This window comes from Callionymus lyra, chromosome 5, assembly GCF_982586985.1.
Source record: "Callionymus lyra chromosome 5, fCalLyr1.hap1.1, whole genome shotgun sequence".
Classification (NCBI taxonomy): domain Eukaryota; kingdom Metazoa; phylum Chordata; class Actinopteri; order Syngnathiformes; family Callionymidae; genus Callionymus; species Callionymus lyra.
The window spans coordinates 10,127,182-10,148,907 of record NC_141822.1 but is presented as its reverse complement, the minus strand read 5'-3'; the positions used below and the strand labels follow the sequence as shown (position 1 = coordinate 10,148,907).

Genomic DNA, 21,726 nt, shown 5'->3' with positions numbered 1-21,726 from the left:
CATTACTACACTCTTCACTCCACATTTGGTCCCTGGAGTCGAACGTAAAGTGTAAGTGTTAGAAAAAAAACCTCTAAATGTTCTGGCACGGCTTCTTTATTCCGACATTAATGTTCATTCTCTCTCATTTAATTATTCATTTTCCTAAGGTTTTTTTTTTTTTTTTCATCCCTCCTGAACCTACACAAAGCAACATCTAACACCATTTCCACCAAAGCTTGCTGGATTTAAGAATGAGCCTCGCATGATCCTCCTAATATGGACCAGAGATTCAGACGGAATATTGAAGTTGTAGTAAAGACTTTTGGCTTTCATTCACTCACCTGCGGTTTTCCAGCTAGACTTGGGGTTAAATGGATTGATAAAAAGAATAGCTTCATCACAGTTAATCCCCACCATGTCATTTACACTTCATTTATTGTGACGTTTTTGCACTGTGTTTATAAGTATTATTATTACTTCTCTTGTCTATTTCGTACATATTGTACCTTCTAATTTTTGTTACAAATACCGGAGTCGTCTACAACCACGGAAAATTCCACGTATGTATACCAATATGTACTGGCCAATAAAGCTGCTCTTGAATCTCTTGAATAGTTATTAGAATTGATGTTAAGCAGGGGGTGGGCGGGGTAGTTTGACTCGAAGCAGCGATTGAGGTGATGACACGTAGAAATGTACGTTATTTTGCTTTCATTTGTGTCAGTAGTGAAAGTAGTGTTGTCAGAGAGGCTGTTCCAAATTTCTTGAAGTGTAATGTGAGTAACAAACACAGTGACATGGTTCTGTATTCACGTGTCGAAAACAACAAAAATACTTTGTTTGCTAGTCTTTTATTAAACTTGTCACTATGAAGGTAAACTCTTTTTAAGGATTGATTTAGGATCATTCATGATGTAAAATATCTACTTTAAACCAGGAACTATATGGGATTACTCTCTAGGCAACTGAATCAGGTCAACTGGCCTTGCTTTGTGTCTGCAGGCTGGTCGGACTTGCCTGCTAGTCTCCCGAACTGATGAAGCCACTTGGATTTGAAGCGAAACATCTTAACAGGCAAAACTCCAGTTGACCTGATTCAATTTGACCTGGACAAATGAGAATTTGCACTCATTGGATTACATCAAATTGCACCGAATCGAATCGGATCAAATTCTTACCGAGCCGAATCATTTGTTTTTAAAATGTATCGTTCTTGAAACGTTTCGTACCCCATGTATCTGGATACGTTATGTGTCGAAGCGTCTTATATTGGAGGGCTGCAGACCCCAGATATATATAAAAAAATATATATATATATATTTACGAATTCCCAGCACAATGTTGGACTTATCATTTGCTTTATTAACTACCAAGACTGGAAAATTGTTCGGCTTTCATTAAATTTTTCACATTAACATTTTGTGAGGTTAAAGTATTAAAAAAAACAACCCCTTTTATGTGCGTATTATACATTTTTACTTACCCAATCATGGGGTTAACAACAACAAAGAATCCCAAATATTTCAATCCACTTGTCTTTACTTGCTACAGTTTCCTGGATAATTACAATGTAATAGATCCTAAAGTTCTTACTATTATTATTTTCTACAGTTTTTATTCTCCAAGAGCAAAATTGACACATATTGATTTGAGACTTCTCTACATATTCAACTAAACTTAGAATTCATCATAAAGCAAGAGGATCCATCCTTCCATTCTTCTTCACCACCTTCTTCAAACTTCTCCACACTAATTAACAAGATTCATTTTGCTGATCCACTCATCTTAGTTCTTTCTTTTCTACCAAAAACAATGCGTGTGGCCTGCATTTTACTCCATGCCTTTCTACCTATTCATTTCTAATCTTGATCCCGGTCCCTCCCAATGACACTCAGTATCTCTGACTCACTTTTCTCTGAGTCTGCAAATCATATGTGATGAAAGGTCCCACTACTGTAATGTTAAGCTTCCCTTTGACCTTCGCTGCTCCACCGGCCCCTCAACTATTACGTAATCCTACTTGAAGTGTATCAGCCTTTCATCTTAGTGTTCTTTTCCTAAACATTCTATTATCTCAGGGTCAAGCTGACGTGTAGGCCTGAAAACAGACGTGTTTGTGGTATCCCTTGTGTGGTCAAGGTGAGGGGAGGCCAGGGAGGTCATTAACCTTGACCCAGAGAAAACACAAAGGATACCACAAACACATTTGTTTTCGGACCTTCAGGTCACCCTGACCCAGAGATAGCAGAAGTGTTTAGTAAAGCTCTAACACGGGGAAAAAAGACATCAAACTAAATTAACAATAAACACCTCAGAGCTTCAAGGGCCAGTTGATATTTATGACTTTGTCTTGTTAATAAACAAACAAAATCTCTTCGCTTTCCAATTGTTGACAGTTTGAAGGAGGAATATTGTGCTCGATGGAGCAGCGGAAGACCGGTTCCAGATCCATTCCTAAAGAGCCGGGCTGTTTGACATATTGTAGGTGTAAAAATAAACAAAGCCAAACCTCACATGAACGTCAGCTGACTCTGGAAGGATAGCCAGTCGATTTGTTGTTTCCTCCCCCTTTCATTCCCCTTTCTTTCATTTTTTTTTCTTCTTTTGATTAATCTGCTTTCCCCATCTCATCTGGACTATGTCAGCCCAAAAAAACAAAGCACGACAGATGGGAAACACTCAGAAAATGTACACACTTCAGTGACGCCACTCACAGATGAACGCCAGCGGACACACATGCTTCCTACTACAATCACATGGTGCCGCATAAACACATCTGAGCGGCACATTCGTCACATTTTAAAGACAATATTGATAAGATATTGATTACTTTAGGTGACGTGACAAGGTTAAACATGCACGCATGCTTTTGATTTGATTTTCATTAGACTAGAACAGCAACATTGCAATATTCTGAAGGATTCATATGGGAAATGTTAGCATTAATAAAGGGTTTGAATAGTTTTTAGGTCATGTATTTAGTTATTTTTATCCCAAAATAGCAACTAGTGACTAATTAAAGAGCAACTGATGCCAGAACTAAACTCTCCTGACTCACTCACATGTTTCAAATGTTGAATCTTCCTCTCCAAGATGCAGTAAGTCCATCATCATGACCAAGTTTTGAACCTATCACTTTATAAAGTTCTACCCCAGACTGAAATCTGAGCGAACAAGAGGTTACGAGAGCAGTGTGAGTTATGACGTAAAAATGGCTTCATTCCTCCTGCAGCCAGATGTAATCACACCCACTTTGTTTATACAATGAGTCCCTTGGAGGTGGAGACTTCCGGGTTTCATGATGAGCGGTGACAAACCCTGATGCTTGACCAATCAGCAGTCAGCCCTTGTTCTGTTGCTCTTCCTTTTGCCCTTTAATTTGTCTTTAATTAAAGTTGTCTTTTATTTCCATGCTGTACTACACATGGCCAATGTCTGTTTTCATGCTAAGTTACGTGCACAGGAGGAGTTTTTATGTCCAAATTGACTTTAAGAATGGAAATTAAAATGATGTCAAAAGCTGGACTGACCTGTAAACTGAGGGGGAACGATTTTAGGCACCACTAAAAATGGTCAACGGTACAGAAACTCTGCCATAGTGTAGATAACATCGTTTCTGATGTCTTACACAACAGGGGCCACAATCCAGAGTAACCTGTAACCCAAATATCTACCTTATTAAAATGTCTATAATGCTAGTTACAGGATATGACTCCAAACAGAAAGTGAAATGACTTGACCTTTGGAATCCTGGAGGTCATAGCTAGCATAAGTGGTTTGTATTTCCTTCTTCTTCTTTGTTTTTTTCCCCTTCACTGTTCGTTGAACCTTTCGCTTTTCTTCTCCTTCTTGAGTTCTTTGTCTACCAAATTCCCTTTCTTTTGCGTTAATCCGGTGGGATCTTAGCGCTAATTGTCCTCGTAAGGAAACCCGTTTAATGGCAGAGCTTCAACACTGATCCGTAAGTGTTTCAGATTGACATATTGCTGTTTCTAAATCAGTATTGCATATGATTTTTAGTCAACTATATCAACGTCTTGTGGTTGAGCTTTAAATGACTTGGCAGGCTATATTTGGCACCTTGGACGCACATTTTCTGACCAAATTATCAACAGAAATATGTATTTTGTCTAGAAATATATATTTATCTTTAGAATAATCACTATAGAAACATTGTTAAAAAGAGGGGGAGGAAAAGATTCACTACAAGGGTTTGAACGACCATCAGGTCTTTTTTAATTTGACTAGACGCAGAACTGTAAGTGGAACCATAAATGAGCCACAGAGCCGACATGTGTGGCGAAGCAGATGAGATCTACTCAAGGCACGCAGGAACGTTGACAGGATGGGAGGCTTAGAATGAGGTCAACACAGGTAGTGATTCATGAACTAAACCGCATCTAGGTAATTAGTACAGTATGGTGCAGAGAACGCTATATCCTGTTCAGCAAAGTATATGCTTGTTTGGTTTTCTGCTTTTTTTTTATTAGGCCTGAAATGTTGGTAAGGAGTTTGGAGAGGAAATAAGTTCTGGAAGCAAATGTTATACAAGTGTGTATCTCTGTGCTGTGCATCGTGTCACCGTGTTTTAGATCAGCCTGCCGTTGTAGAGCTGGTTTAATTGTCCAAAAAAAGTCTTTCTTTGCTGAGACGTTTTATATATCTTTGTTCTTTCCTTTGTATCTTTTGCATCAAGAGTTTTCAAACAGATTTAAAAACCAGACGTTAATAATGCCATATTAGTTTGCAACACTTAAAATGAGAAAAAAATGGAATAATCATAGGGTCAATGATTTATTTAACCATCGCGTTGTCCCTCGGTCAAGGTGAGCCAGAAGCCCTAAAACAAATGTGTTGGAGTTATCCCTTGTGTTGTTGCCTCCGGTTCAAGAACTGCACTGCAAATGTATTCCTGGGAGCCAGGGAGGTCGTTCCCCTTAGGCCTGACCAAGGGATACCTCAGACACATTTGTTTTTGGTCCTCTGGGTCACCTTGACCCTGAGATAACACAAGGGTTAAGACAAAGAAAAGAGTTAGAGATTCATGATCAGTGATTTTAGCCAATATTTTTGTTCAAGCAATTGAATAATGTCATTTTGATAGGAGCGTATTTTTAAATTCTAATTTCCTCTGACATAAATGATAAAATTCTGTTGACGGATAAAAAAGAAAAGGGTTAATTTCAAATATTCTCCTCACAAAACCAAATCAATGTAAGCGTTGTTTTTGTCCCGGGCCTGTTTTGGGGACACTTTAGAAATAATAACAAAACAAATGTTGGCGTCAGGTAGGTAAGAGACTGAATGAGTATCTTGTGGTCTTTGTGCTCGCAATAGGATGAAAGCCAATGGTAAATTAAGTTAACTATGAAAGTTTAAAGAAAAACTGCTTTCCAAATTTCACCAATAATCTTAACTTTCATTGTTTACTGCAGTACTCACATCTCTCGCTTTAGTGACTTTCTAAGTAAATTGAAAGTTGTTGTGCAGTGTGACTACTTAGATAATAAGCGCCAGAGTTCCTGATATTGTTACTAATTTAAGTAAATATGAGTTTATCTAAAGCAGATGGTTGCTGTTTCTGACACCTCGTTACAGATTTGCTTTGCCAGGACACATTAGGATAAGTATCGTAGTCGTCAACACATTATCGTAGACAACTTTTGATTCCTTCATGTTTTTGTGAACCAAACATGGCCTCAAGATATGAGTGAAGAGAATGAGCAGCATTCCTTCCTGCAGCTGTCTCTCACTACTGCTGTCAAACCAACCACTATATCTGCAAGTTTGTCAACTAAATTTGGGACAAACATAGACAGAAGAATTGATATATGGAAATATATTGTAGTAAAAATGATTTGATTTTTGAAAGTGGAATGTTTGCTATTTGACACTTTGACACTGAAAAAAATATTGTGTCTACTATTGACAGGAAAAGAAACTCAAGTAGTTCCAATCCATCCATATTACTAGTTAAATTTTAACTCAATATCATTATTAAAAAACATTTTTATTTCATTTGTAAATTGGAATTTCTTTAATAGGGTTCAAATTGAAATTAAAATGAACTTGACGGGACATCATCAACAGGAACATAATTAGCACAATCAAGTAGGAAAAGTGTTTTCCAAATCGCACACTTAATATTTTGAGAACACAAGTGCGTTCACACTGAGCAGTGTGCGAAAATGTAGTGCGCTATGCAAGCTCAGACGGCAAGAAAATTGAAAATTGACCATCAACGGTTGCCATCTTAGAGATACGTCACTAATTCTGAGCAGATATCGATGTAAATGTTTCGGGAAAACACTCATTTTACCACAAAACAACACAAAAACAATAACAACAAAATGAAACACAACTGAATAACTTGTTTCTATTGGTGAAAAGTGCTGTCAAGTGTCGGCGATAGTGTTTCAACAACTGGTTGCAATCTGTGTTAAAAAATTGTAGAAGAAGAAGCTGTAAGTGTGTAGCAGTGTTTGATTTGAGACAGTACTACCCTGTCGAAATGTACGAAAGTAAGTGCACTGTCTTACTGTAAAGCAGTGCACTTAGATAAGTGCGCGATTTTAGACACAGCATTGGTCTTAATTGCAGTAGAGGTTGGCAATACAACTGGATATAACATTTCCAGGAATCTTCCTTTTAATATATCATACATTTTCATTAAATTGTCGTTGAAACGCTCATTTTTCTTTTCTTGCCCTGAAATGGACACAAAAAAGGAAGTAGAATGAAGATTTTTGGTTTTTGAAGCGGGTTTTGGTTATCTCGGCACTCATATTTACTTTAATGTCTAACTGGAAAAGTTGACATTACAGAAATTGTGTATTTAATTGTTTAAAATGTATTAATTTGAGTTTTTTGATGGAGCACTCATAGTATTTATCGATGGTATAAGAAGCTATAAGCGGTAGAAAATGATTCATTCTGTTTATATCGTCATTCCTGTGGCAGCTTTTCCTACTTCTTGATGGTCCAGTTTATCTCGATGGCGTCAATTAACATTTTTAAGCGGATAGACATGCATCATCCTTCAGCAATACTGTATATGTTACCAAATATGTAATGGAAAACATACACAAACACAACATATTTCCACGGTTGCAAAGGCCTTTCTAAAACACTTGATGGTCCATGTGAAATGATCTGTAGTCAGCAGGTTTCTATCCATTCAAACAACACAGCCGTGATTGTACAAAGCAATCATGTAAAAGGATAGCATTATATATTGAATACATCGTCTACCGGTATTTATCGCTGACCCCTTTAATGGAAGAAAATTGTCATGAGGTTCTTATTCAATTGTTGCGTTGAAATAGTGACCGACCGACACACACCCAGCAGTTTAGCAAAAGGAAAAAACATAAACGACAAACCATGACCGCAAGTGACAAATCAAAGCTGTAAATGAAAACCAAAATTGACAAGCAAGTGGAAAGAGAAGCACAGACAAGAGTTGCAAATGAGAGTGCTGATTTGATATCAGTTACACTACAGTCATTGTCTCCGGGGTTGTGTGACACTTAAGATGCTTTGGTCGTCACGGTTGAAGATATTTGTAGCATTAAAGACAAGTATCATGCCAGCACCCTCATGTGTACTTTTACTTTTTCTTTCCTTTGGTTTTGGTTTCTCATTCTCACCTTTTGATTTCCTTTCCTTTTTTTTTTTTTTTTTTTTTTGCTTATGGTCTTTGGTTTTTCTCATTTATGTTTTTTTTTTCTTTCCAGACTTTTTTTTAAGACTTCATTATCATGATGACTCGAGAAACCATCATGGCGACATACACCGGCAAAGTGAGTAGTCCCCAAACCTCTCCTGTCCATTGTGTGTTCATCATGATGGTTCCTTGAATCACTGATATGGAAACAAAAAAAAACAACAGCTACAAGTTCCCCCAAAAAGCACGTAGGCGTTTCAATCCCTGGTGGATTCTAAGAAGCCGTTCTCTCTTTTCTCCCCTTTAGTATTTGGACGTTTGTCTACCACGGCCTGTATGAATGGTTGTCTGAAGACTGATGTTACAGTATGCGTTACGACTTCACGCTTTTCCCGTCATGCCTAAATATTTGCTGCTACTGTGCTTTCTTTTAGGGATGTAGTGCCACACGTCGCATACACCTATCAAGTCCAAACCTTGTCCACCCGGAGTGAGAGTGAACCCTCCCCTTCTCTGGTCCACAAACTCGGGGGACCCTTCTGTGGAGATGGCCGGATCCAAAGGTAATGTCTTTGGAAATTGATGATGATTGATTTAACCTCCTACTGCGTTCTTAGCTCCAAAGGTGAGGAGTGTGACGATATGAACACGTTGAACGGAGACGGCTGCTCCTGTCAGTGCAAGAAAGAACCCTTCTTCAACTGCATCGGTGAGTCGCCCGCATCCACAAGAGACATCGGACCATTTTCCTTGTATAGATAGCATTGACAGGCAGGGAAAAAGTTGGATCAGGAAAGTGTTTTCTTGTGGTCAAAGACTAAGATTTACACCCCATTACCAGCGAGTAATGACCCTTGAATTTGCAAACTTACAATTGTTAGGAACCATGGCCCCAAAAAACATTGACATTTCCTTCGTCCAGCACTGCAACAAGGATGGTAACCATGCGTGAAAACAACCGCCACGTTTAACAACTTCCTGGTAAAATGCCTTGACAAAGTGATAGAGTTTGACAGAAACAAATGTATCGGGAGATGTTTGCAAAGAGCTTCTGAACTACCGGGCATAAGATCGCAATGTTGTTTGGACCCAACGCTGGAGAAAATGGAAGCAAAAGATGGAAAAAGAAAATGGAAATCCATATAAATTTCTCTCCTAAACTTCGATAAATCCACTTGTTGCAAAACAATGCAACTTTATTACACTTTACACAATCGCTATTTCTTTCATCCAAAGAATGAGGGATTCCATGAGATATTGTAATGGTTTTGACCCTTCTTAAAAATCTGGAAACCATTATGCTTTTGAAGAGTGAGTCATCTTAATTTTGCATACATGACTGACTGGCATCTCACACACTGTTTTGTTTAATGTATAGATTGATGGCTTCCTGTGTTTCTCTTCTGCTGTCGGACAATTATTCTACTTTCCCTGTTGGGATGGTGTGTATCTCATGTTCGGAGCATGTACACACATGTGTGAGCGGCTGTGAAGTGGCCACTTAATCCCTGTCAGATTGCTGGACGACTACGTTGGCTGCCTTGTTTTTCCACCAACTGCAGTGCTCAGAAAGAGTGTGTGTGTGTGTGTGTGATGTATTGCTGTGTATTCCTCACTGTCTAACATGGATTTAGTCTCGCACAGAAATCAGACACTATAATGATAGAATATTAAGTCTGTGTGTCTAAATGTGTGCAAGACTCCCTGTCTGTCATCGGGAGTACATTCGGGTTAACGTTAGTACATGAAGGAAATTTCCGCATCACCTTTTTTTTTTGCAGTGTTTTTTTTCAGCTTGTCTCCTGAGTTTTAATGACAGTCCGAGGAACTTGATAGTGCTTAAAGCTACTAAAAACGTTTGTTGTTATGATATAATATGATTTATAAAATGGTTTCTTTCCATCGCTTTGATTTTTTGATCCAGTAAATCTAGTTTTCCTCAGCCTTGGACCTCATTGTCTTCCTCTTTATCTTACCTGTCACCACCGTCTCTAACATTCTTGGTTCAACATGTCTACCGCCTCTTCTCTCCACATGGCCAAAACATTTGCCCTCCCTTACTTTTTCTCTAAACCTCTCCACATGTGCTTCCCTTCAGAGATACTCCGAATCGTCACTTCCAATAAAAACCTCTGTATTTTCAACTCTCGACAAAATATTATTGCATGTCTCACTACTATTTTGACCTTATTTTCACCATGGACTTGTTTAATTTTGGCATCATTTTCATGGACCTACCTTGAGATTAAAAAAAAGAGTAGCATGACCGTCATAAAACCCCCAAAATGTTAAGTGAATACAAATACATTGCTGAATCAGCAGAAAGTCTGGGCTGGCACTACTAAAACAAGATGATCCCATATAGAGTTTGTGTTTCTCTCATTTACACTAGTTTACAGGCCTTAATTTGTGAATAAACAAAGATATTTTGTGAGTGGACATGCCAAAAGTCACAGGCTAAAGTTACTTTTGAGAAAATCTGGTCTTTCTTTCAAAACAAAACACTTTTCGGGAAGTAATAATAAATGCAACCGCAATTGTATGTACCGTACTGGGCACTGGACAAATGCTTGGGGACTCTGCTATGAAGCTTCTGTTTCGCTCTTGCTGCTACATTTCTGTCACAGATTTCGGGGTTATCGCCTCCACTTACTTCAGGATAGCCTTCAAACCTAAAAACAATACCTAAATAATAAATTATTTTTTAATAATAATGAAATCGGTCCAGTAACTCAGTAGGCAACAAAGAGTAAGTTACAAACACAACTTCAAATATATACACAACTAGCTGAAGTAGAAAACATAGCCCAGGGATTTGAAGAGAAAGAAAATATTTTAAATGAAAAAATATAAAGGCCTTGTAATTTATTTCTACATTTTTCATTTTATTTTCTCTTTAATATGCTTGCATTGACTTAAGAAGGTGATAGCGTAATATTCAGCAGATCACGTCAGATTCGGAAAAAAAGAAGGACAAAAACGTTACAGGCAAATTTCAAAAGGCTGTAACTTGACTAGTATTTCAGCTACAGAGCTCTTGTTAAGTTTAAACCATCCTTGGAATGAGATGAAGACAATTAGCATAGTCACGCTATTGATAATAATAAAAAGGGAATCGTATACAACATAGTTTCAGCCTTTATGGCCTCAGTGGAAGAACATGGACCAAAAACGAAAAAAATCTTCTTAGAACAGACAAGGGCAGTTGATGGTGATCATTCTGAGAAGATCTCTGTAGCATCCCATGAGAGCACCACGCTGACTTAGGTGTCCCTTATACATGTAGATTTTAAATAAAAATAAGAAATTCCATAAAGGATTCCTCAAAGCTTTAAGCTTAATACAATTTTTGGAGGGATAGTAAATGATTGCCAATGTTTTATAATTGTACATTGAGTTAAAAAAAAGAAAAGATAAAGAGGCTTTAAAGTAAGGTCAGGAACGAAGTGTTATATTCACAGAGATCAATAGAAAACAATAAATGATTAAAAATATGTTACGAATAAAGAAAAAGACAAAAGTTAAAGCTGTTTTTTTTCAGTCAAAAACATTTTAACCACGCAAAAAACAGATGTTGCCCAAAGATAATTTGACAGTGATTTGAGAACTTGTTCGACCATAGAACTGAAGCAACAAATCCACTCAACTACCAAAAGAGCAACATTGTTCATTTGGCCAAATCACAAAAACATAAGCTGTGTTTAGTCAGACATCTTCTTCTTCTTCTTGTCCACTTTTATCTTCAACTTCTGATATTTAATAGTAGGTATGTGAGAGTTGTTTTCCTCATACAGAAGCATGTTCTGGAATCTATTTTCCTCCTCTCTTCCTGTTCTTTTCATCCTTCGCTCTACTACTGCTCTTGCACTCAGTCACCTTCCCACTTTTTTTCCGTTATCTAATAACCCAAATTTCAATCAGCATAATCAAATTCCATGCTTTTCCTCTCACTTCACCCATGACCCCTTCCAGCTCCCTTAAGTCAAGAGTGTGAGCTTCCTTTTATATCAACCCCCCCCCCTCTCCTCTCTTCCCCTGCCTCCGACCCCGCTGAGTGAGTGACAGGAGTGTATTCTGTATGCCCCCATCAGTAGCCCCTCGTTTCACCACTGCCAGAGCACAGAACTGACTTTAGTTTTTTGGCTGTGCTGGGGAGGGCTGGAATTTTGAGGAGGAGGCCCTGGCCAACTTGGCACAGAATGCCGCCTTTCCCCCCTAACTGGAACCCCACCGGCTGACAGTGCTTTAGCTGAGAAGCTGAGAGCAATGAGGCCCAGGCAACCTCCCTCCTCCGTTCCCCTTCTCCTTCAGCCCATAAGCTTCCAGTTCCAAGCCTTAACTCCGGGTGGGATGTCTGGAAAAATTATTCCTGTATCTTTCTTTACCTCTTGACTTTGTCTGGTTCCTGCCGAACATACGTCCTCTTTTTTTTTTTTCTTTCTCGCTCTCATGTTATCGTTCTTTGCCAAGTTTTTCGCTTCCTGTCTTTAAATCCTGCACATACACATGAAATTATTCCTCCTTTCCCCTACAGCTTTTATTTCATCCCTCCTTACACAGTCCTCTTTTCCCATTTGAGGTTGCCAAATAATATAGATAGGATTCAGCCCAGTATACCCAAGGATTAGAACCCATGGACATTAGAGATGAAATTATGAAGTGCATAAATCCTCACCTAATAAAAAATAAATGCTTAAGAAACACCAGTGCTAATATTTGGTTTCCCTGATGTTCTTCCAGAGGAGCCCAGCATTTGCTACTACTATGACGGCGACGGTGTTTGTGAGGACTTTGAGAGGGAAACGGGCGTGAGGGACTGCGGTCTCTACACTCCCAGTGGCTTCCTGGATCAGTGGGCCTCCACCGTTGAAGTGTCGCACGAAGAGAAGCCCTATTGCTCCGGCGAGGTGGCGGCCGGATACCCCGCCGTTACGAAGGTAAGACTACAATAATCTTTTGGAAGTTTGCTCGCTTTTCAATCGACATAACATTTCAGAAGAGAAACGATGATGGCAAATGGAAATATACCTTTTGTCAGATCAGAAGTGTCTCAGGATTGTCAGTGGATTGTCAAGTTCATGTCAAGACATATATACATAGACGCCGCATCGAATGTAGACGGATGTGTATAAAGCAACGCCATCTTGGTACAGTTCCATCAGAGGCAGCTGCGCATTAAGAACTACAGGGAAAGAGGTATTTCTCGATCTTAAAATACAATTTTTCGCTGAATTCTGGACCGATTTTCAAACGGTTTGGTCTGTATTTGTTCATCTATCAGCTATCAAATTCATCATATTCAAAATGTTTTTTTTTTATAGATTTTAAAGTATAAAATACTTCCTTCTAATAATGTCTCTCTATCTGGTCTGAGGTTTGAAAAACAAACCCAGTGAAAAAAGCTTGACAAATTAGCAATTTATAATCACTTTTATACTGTAAACACAGCATTCCTCTATTGACGTAATGCACTGGTAGCAAGTGGATCTGTACCAAGATGGCCGCCCTGTATACACACTGTGTCTATGGTCAAGTTGGTGTGTGTTGCTTTAGCTGAAACCTCATTGGTTAAACTGTGCATGCTCGATCAGTTGTAACAAACAACCTTCACCCACTGCGGCCCTTGAGTTTGCCTACCCACGACAAAATTGCTGTGTCTCAAATCACGCACTTCTCTATGTACACTGTAAGACAGTGCACTCGCTTCAAATTTCAACAGGGTAGTACTGTCTCAAATCAAACACTGCGGCTACACACTTACCGGAAATGACTTGACAGCTTCTTCTTCTACTACTTTTTAACGCTGATTACTGTCCTTGGAACCTTATCGTCGACACTTGAAAGCACTTTTCGCCAATTCAAACAAGTTAATAAGTTGTGTTTCATTTTGTAACTACTGTTGTCATGTTGTTTTGTGGTAAAATAAGTGTTTTCTTGAGACATTTACGCTGGTATCTGCTCCGAAGAAGCTTCGTCAGTGACGTAGCTTCTGTTAGCGCCATCTACGTCATTAAGATGGCGGCTGTTAAGGGTGGAAATTATCCATCGATTTTCTGGCCATTGGAGTTCCCCAATTGAGTGCTCATTGCACACTAGATTTTTGCACACTGCTCAACAGGACTCACTTGTGCACTCAAAATGAAAGTGTAAGTGCAGAAGTTTGGGAAACAACCAGAGTCTAATGGTTAAGAAATCAACATGGTTTGAAAGTTTACCTTGAGACACTTAAAATGTCTGTAACAAGCTGTAGAAAGTGGATCTTATAACATCCAAAGTCATTTATGTTAAATCTGAGATGCACCTGTATGACACAGCATACAGAAGATTGGCTGATTCATTTATCTCCATTTTTGAAAAAACAGTTTAAATTTCAGCAAAGACTGATTGTTTGACAGCAGAGTGTTTCAATACCTCCTGTGAGCGTAAAGACCTTTTCTTTCTCAAAAGATGAAAGTATTTTTTTTTTATTGTGAGGCAATTTCGTCACGATCGTCGTAAGCGATACAGAAGATAATCTTATTATTGTTATTTCTGAATATAAAGCCAATATAAACTCCATAATTGGTGTTTAAATTAAATTCAAATATTTATGCACAGATCCAACATCATGCCAGGGAGACTTTAAACAATTGGAGTGAATGTCACTGTAACATATTTGCAAGATTTTGTTTGCATTTGCAATTTCAAAAGCTTTTTAAAAAAGCCAAGCTCAGAGCTTTTCACCTTTTCGCGGTCGCTTTAGGGGTAATGAAGTTGTACAAGACAATACTTGGCAGAACCTTGAAATAGCTGAGAGGTTATTGGTTTGAATCACATTGTTAAACCGTTAAGTTGACAGGGAGTGGTCGGAGAAGCCCTTTGGGTTCATATTGACATGACGGGGTTTGACACACATCTGTTACTGGAAGAGTTGATGAAAATGTTCTCAATGTGTCAAGATTTAAAAAAAAGTAAAAACATTTTGACATCTGCCGAGTTCTGGCTGCCAGGTCAAAGAGGAGCAAATACTGGATCTGTGTCTACTCATGATTTTTCTCGTTTCACCTGTGAACCTTGACGAACAAAACAAGAAAAAACAAGTTCGTTTTGAAATAGGATAGATAGATAAAAAGCTAGAGCCTTTATGGGTCCACGATACATTTAATGAATTATTTAATTTGTGTTGTAATTATTAAATTAAATTATTAAAAAATGTTGATTATTACCCGCTGAACACTGTTTAATCTTGAAAAAGACTCAAGTATAAGCAAGAGTTGGACATCGTAGGTTAAAGGCAAATACGATCTCACTACAATGTCCCAGATTATAAATATTGAACTTTCCTTTGTGGAATCAAGCATCATGATGCAATTTCAACCAAATCAAGATCCACATATTGAAAAAAACTGTTTACAGAAGTGATGGTCTGATGTTTTGAACTGTTCTAATGAAACATTACAACATTTTTAAACTGATGGCGCCACCTACTGACCTCTAAACAACATGACACTGTTTCATGAAGCTTATTCAGCACATCACTAGTTTATAGTAGATGTCACTTTGGTTCACGATACAACTAAATATCTTTGCAGATGACATAAGCTTTAGCATATCTTCTCAAGATACAAAACATGTAAGTTTTTCATAACTTACTCATCATTTTCCCGAGTTTTATTTTTGCAAACTGCATCTTTTTTGTCACTTTGTACGACTCGAGATTTTAAAATCCCATTCAAATAATTTGCCAAAACTCAAGCCAAACTATTTGCTTGATAAAACTTTATAACAAATTAAAAAAAAAAAACACCATGAATGACATGAATTAGTCTATACAATATTTACTCTGTATCTCAACATTCTGTCGGTATCGCATTCACTCGCAGCGTATCAACAAGTTCGAGCTTAGCAACACTTGAGATGCATTTAAACAGCACAGATCATTATTGCAATGTATCCTTTGGATAGCATTCAAAGACTTCTTGGATTTATTAGTGATGAATCTTCCAGAAGCATTATTCTCATTTTGACATCAATAATCTGAGTTATTTATCTTACACCTTAGAATCTTTCTAGGTCCTGATATTAACATGAACATGAATCTACTTTGATAAGAGTCAACCTTTCGGTGGTTCACCTAAAATGACTTGGTGGGACAGATTTGGTCCATGAGTTTGACACAAGTGGACTTAATATAAATTAACCCTTAGATGACATTAGATCAGATGGACTTTATTAACCCTCTTGGCTTTATAATTTTAGCTTTGGACATTTCAATCTGCCATCATACTGAGCCCTAAAGATGATGAAACACAACTTGATCTTACTAAAAGTGAGATGGACGGACATCCTCCTCTGCAGAAGGAATTACATTTTTTAAACAGTTTTTCCCACTCTTGATATTATTCTAGCATCATTGCCTGAGTGTTTATTTCAGTCATTTCACTTTCACTTTTCGCTACAAGGTACGATTTATTCCTTATTTATTCCCCCTAAAACACTTTCAATTCAACTTCTTTCGCAGATTTACCAGTTAATTAATTTGAGAGATCGGGCCACTTAATTAGATTTCTCCCTGGAAGGATGCAGAAGTTTGCAGCTCTCATTAAAGTAATGCTTTCTGAAGACAGAACAAGACGCCATTGATTTCACCTAAGCATGCTGGGAGCATTGATCTGGTGCCATTGCAAAGCAGGGACTGATTGCGCAAAAACATTAAGGGGGATGCACACACACAAGTATACACAATCGCACGCACACACAAAGCCTCAGTAACGTAGAAGTGCATTAGGCTCAATCCTTTTTAATCCCCTCTCAAAGCGACAGCATGTTGTTGAAATATGCTATCTCTTTAAATCCCTATTTATTATTTCACTCTATAGGTCAACCCTTCCTGTAAAAGTGTTATCCAAATTCAAACGTAGTCGTTGCCATCATTGATAATTGTACTTTCGACTCCTGTTGATAGGGTAACTCGACATGAGAAGGTCTCATTTTGGGACGAATGGAATCCAATGGTATTTTTTTCAAACTAACAAGACATGCAGATCGCAGATTCCTCCTGTGGAATTCAACACCGGCGAAACATATTGTGTTCTCGCGAAGGCAATGATTTTTCCTGGAAACATTTAACTTCCTAACGTTGAAAACAGACCGTTCCGCGAGACTCATATGGGATCTGGTTATTTAAATTCACGTCCATTGGAGGGACAGGTTCAAGTTCTTATTTGCACACATGGGGAACAATGAGGTCGATATACTCTAAGGGTCACTCTATTGTTTCGCTCTGTTCCTTCATCTCTCCCCTTTTCCATCAGTCATCTGTTAAGTAGATCTTGTAACTCACCTATGGTTCAAATGCTGTCTTCAAAACGCAATAGGTAACATATTTTCAACTCTTATCACATTATATAGAGAGTTTAAATGATTTCAGAACTTGTACAGTTCATAAAACATTACATCTTTGGCCAATGTGAAAAAGGGAAAGGTAAAAAAGACTTTTCGCAAGGGGTTTATTGAAGCTTGACAAGGTTTTGGATATTTTCCTGGTTTATGGCGAAGACTTGAAAAGAGTTCTTTGGGAGGTATTCATTTAATATGAAATACTATTAAATACTTTATTTTATAACAACAAAGTGATTTCATAACTGTGTAATAAAGCTTGAACCCGATCACCCCATTTTGTTTTGTTTATTTGTATTCATTAGATAAAATAAGAGAAGTTCTCGAGTCTTGGTTAAAGGGTTCGTTCACCCGGGTTCAACTAACACACTCAACTCTAGACAATAAGATAGTATTAATTTATTTTAAAGCTGTGCCTAACTATGACAACACAGCACACTTTCCCCAAAATAGATGTGGCAGAAACAAGAATAACGAACAAACAACTTTTGACCAATGGTTTAGAAACAATTAGGATTACTTCAGTATTATTATTATTATTGCTTGTAATAGTAGTAGATGTTGAAAAGTGTTGGTGCTATGTTACAAAGGAAAGTTTGAGTTGACTATGTTTTAGTTCGACAATATTTATTGAATTTGACAGGTTTTTTTTGTTCTATTTTAATCTGGCTTCATTTGACCTAGACTTCTGAACAAAAAGTACTGACTGTCCCCCGTGTAAAGACCAATCAAATATCTTTTGGTTAACAATGCTGTGGGTCTTTAATTGAATATATATATATATAATAAAGTTACAGCAGTCTGCCAAAATGTGCTTTGTTTTGCTGATTTTAAGTCACAACTTGCCATTAACAACCTTGGGATCCGAAGTGTGTTGCCAACCTGAAGATATGAGTCATATCACTATACAAGGTGTTGGGAATGGGTGACACCTCTAATATGGGCTTCACTTGCTGTAGATGTTCAATTGAATACATATTAATTTATTCTGCTATGATTTGTCAAGTGTCACGGTTTGTCACCACGCGTCGTCAAGTACGTAAGTCTCCACCTCCAAGTGACTTGTTTTATAAACAAAGCATGGCCTGATTAAAGCTGGCTGGAGGAGGAGTGAAGGCGTCATTATATCATAATGGATTACATCATGATGCTCTCGTAACCTCTCGTTCGCCCAGATTTTAGACGGTGGAGAACTTTATAAAGTGATAGCTTCAAAACATGTTTATGATGAGGGACTTACTGCATCTTGGAGAGGAAGATTCAACATTTAAAGCATTAGTTAATGATTTTACATTAGTTTCCCTTTAACTTTTTGTCCAATTTTAGCCACCCGAGCTGCGGCTCTGATACCGATTTCTGTTCTTGTCCTTCACAGGCACTCAGTGCTATTGAAGTCCGCTACTTCTAACTGGATAATGAATTGTTCTGAAACAAGGGGAAAAGTCCAAGTCAACAGCCTCGCCGTTGTGACGGGACATAATTTCATCAACATTTAACAAGTTTTAAATGTTGTCGCAATGTTTACAATGACAGAGTCTTTTGTCAAAGTGTCAATGGAGATTTAAATTCCGCTCCAATGCCACCCTCCTGAATAAACCTGTCGAACAAACGCAGTGATATATGTCTATTTCAGTGCTGATTCATGGCCACGCATTGGCATTGCCAGAGTCGGCAAGGTGGAAACATTATCTAACGACCGTTTAATCAATTTAATAATTTGTCACTGCCTCTACTTGGGAACATTGGGGAACAAATATTGCTGTATTATGTCCTTTCGGAAGAAACATGAGCGTTGAGTGACCAGGCATAAATGAGATTAATGGCATCCCTAGCACAAGCTCATCTACAATAACAACAGTTCTGGGATGAAATCATTGGGCATTGCCAATGCAGTTATATTGCACTCTGTCTTTTTTCTGTCATTCTCTGGACCCAATCCTTTTAACAATGGAAGAAAAGTAGAATTAAAGAAATTATACCTCTTAGGATTGGACAATGATGTTTGTGATATTGTTAGATTTAACTACCACTGAGCATCAGTTGGTGTGGATTTAACCAATAGTTGTACTTCTCTGCTTCTGTAATCTACTAACTCTTGACACTAATGCAGCATTTTTACCCTGTATTGTGTAACTCTTTTCTTGTCTTTATATTCTTTTATCTGAATACAAATACAAAACAATAGAAACAATATTAAGTACCTGACAAGAGCAGTACAGAAGATATCTCCCCACAAAGCGGACACAAGGGAATCGGAAATAAACATATTTATATTTAAACCTTAAACAAAATGTATCAATCGATCTAGTGTTACCACTTACCGGTAGCTTTGGTGGCTAACTGCCGACTCTTTAAATACGAAAACAAAACACAAGAAATAACAATAAGTACCTGACAAGAGCAGTACAGAACATGACCCTCCACTAGATGGCCACCAGGAAATCTGAAATAAATTGTCACATTAATTTCTTAATTGAACCAAAGTTCTACATCTACGATCTAGTGTTACCACTTGCTAGTAGCTTCAGTGGCTAACTGCCGTAAAAAAAAACAAAAAAAAACTGCAAAATAAGAAAATACATATTTACAGTGGAGCTCAAATCTCCATTACACTAGTCTTTTTGGAGAATTCTCTGACACGCCAAGCTAAAAATGAGCAGGAATAATATCCAAAACCGTCCTTGGAACATGATCCTCGTCAGAGCTATATTGCCAAGGAAAAGGTTCATATCTTCCAGTGAATACTTGCTATCACTGGATGAGAAGAGAGAGCAATTCTGTTGCCTTGTTTTCACCTCATCATTTGCAGATTAATCAAACCAAAAAGCGAACTGGAGTTCTTTTTCGGCTGGAGAGCGCAATGAACATGTTCCTTGTCCTCGTTTTGCTCGGGTTTCATGTTTGGAACGAGCGCGCTTGGAAAGAAAAGGACTAGACAGTAATCATTTCCTTCTGATCTCGTAAACACGTCCTGTATTGGTTTTGTGCATCAGTTTCTGTTTGATGTTTAAAGTCATTGTTGGTTCTTGCGAGTCATCGATGTGGGCATCTGTGATAGGAATCTATGCGGATGTACGAAAGAAACAACAGCACAAGCAGGCCCTTGAGGATAAAGATTGTGCCTCTGCACGATCTCTCAAGTGTAATTGTACGAGATCTCGATTGCAGGACAGGGAATAGAATAGCTTTGTCTCTGTGATGTTACATCAAGAGAGAGTGCACTGAAAATGACAGCTAAAAGAAAGTAAGAGAGAAATCTGAAAACTGAATACAGTAGCAGGAAAAGTGGCTTTTTATTCGCCCCGATGGCACGCAAATTAATTTAAATCGTCAGACTCACTGACGGATAAATGAATCAATGCGGTTAGTGGTTGTAACAGGAGACTAAATGGTTTGGAAAATCAATGTGACTGATTATTTTATTGCATTAAAGAAAGATCTATAAGAATGACAATTGAAAAAAAACAAAACAAAAAAAACAACGTTTATAATCGTGGAATAACTTGTGTATTTTTTTTGGACACTGTATTAACAGACTCTGTAAATTTTCTTTGCGAGCCAGTTAAAATACAAACTTGAAATATGAGAGTTTAGAGCTAATAACAAATAAAATGGATGTTTAATATCTCTACGTGCTTTAGTCAAGGAGCTTGGCTTCAAACTGCCATGACTCGGGCAAGACAAATAAAGTACTTTAAACATCCTCAGCATTAGTATTTCACAATGTTAGCCCGGATTTTAATGTCAGGGGTGTGAAGCTCAATCACACTAGAAGCCATTATATTTGACAGCTTAAGGTTCTCCTAATGAGGCAGTTAAGAATGCATCTGGAAAACACCTTTATCTGAGTAGCGATCCTACTTAGTCAAACCCTTCTTAAGAGCTTCCTTACGTCCTTAAGAACGATCGAATCTGTGAATCCCAGCCAATTACAAGAACTCAATTAAATCCCAAGACTAAAAGCACATTTTCACAAATCCAGAAGTGGGAAATTATGATGATATTAATGTAACAGTTTATTTTCATGTCTTAACAAGAAAGATTTGTCTCGCCTGCAGTTAATACAAAACTCTGCAGCGACAATTCTGACCCGCTCTAGTAGAAGAACTCACATTTCCCCGATCCTTAAAACTCTGCATTGCCTGCCAGTTTCTTTCAGGATCAATTTTAAAATTCATGGTCAGACGTTCCATCAGTAGATTCTGATCCAGACTTACACCCCAGCTCGGGCTCTGAGGTCTGTGGATCAGAATCTACTGATGGTTCCTGAACACGGTTCAGGACCAGAGGAGAGAAATACTTCCAAGCAGTTGCTCCTAAGCTTTGGAACGATCTCTGTGTTTGATGATCTACTGACTCCTTCAAGAAACATCTGAAGACATTTTTATTTGTGCTTTTCCCTGATTTTCTGGGACTCCTGTGTTTGTTTTTGTGTCTTGGCCTTTTAGAGTTTTAAATTAAAAAGTGTTTATTGCTTTTAATTGTTGTATTTTGACAGACTCTATCCAGACAAATACATTTTAAAAATTAGTCTTAATCAAATTTTCCTGAAATAGGGTGTGAAATTTCCGCTTGTCTAAAGATGCATAAAATTGATTGAATTCATAATAACAGTTCAAAGTTCTTCAGTGATTTAATTTCTAGCTCGTTCACAGGTCGGGAACACCCTGAGACACACACAAACACATGTACATAGAGTC

At 37.9% G+C, this 21,726-nt stretch overlaps 1 protein-coding gene across 3 annotated transcripts in view; it reads left to right on the top strand.

Annotated features, from left to right (window-relative positions):
* pappaa (pregnancy-associated plasma protein A, pappalysin 1a) overlaps nt 1-21,726 on the top strand; it is a 106,097-nt gene that overhangs the window by 33,941 nt on the left and 50,430 nt on the right. For all 3 annotated transcript variants that reach the window (XM_087790734.1, XM_087790733.1, XM_087790732.1), the window contains exons 8-10: nt 8,083-8,211; nt 8,266-8,357; nt 12,389-12,585. In XM_087790734.1, coding sequence (XP_087646860.1) covers nt 8,083-8,211; nt 8,266-8,357; nt 12,389-12,585 — 418 coding nt within the window. The remainder of the gene's footprint in view (nt 1-8,082; nt 8,212-8,265; nt 8,358-12,388; nt 12,586-21,726) is intronic.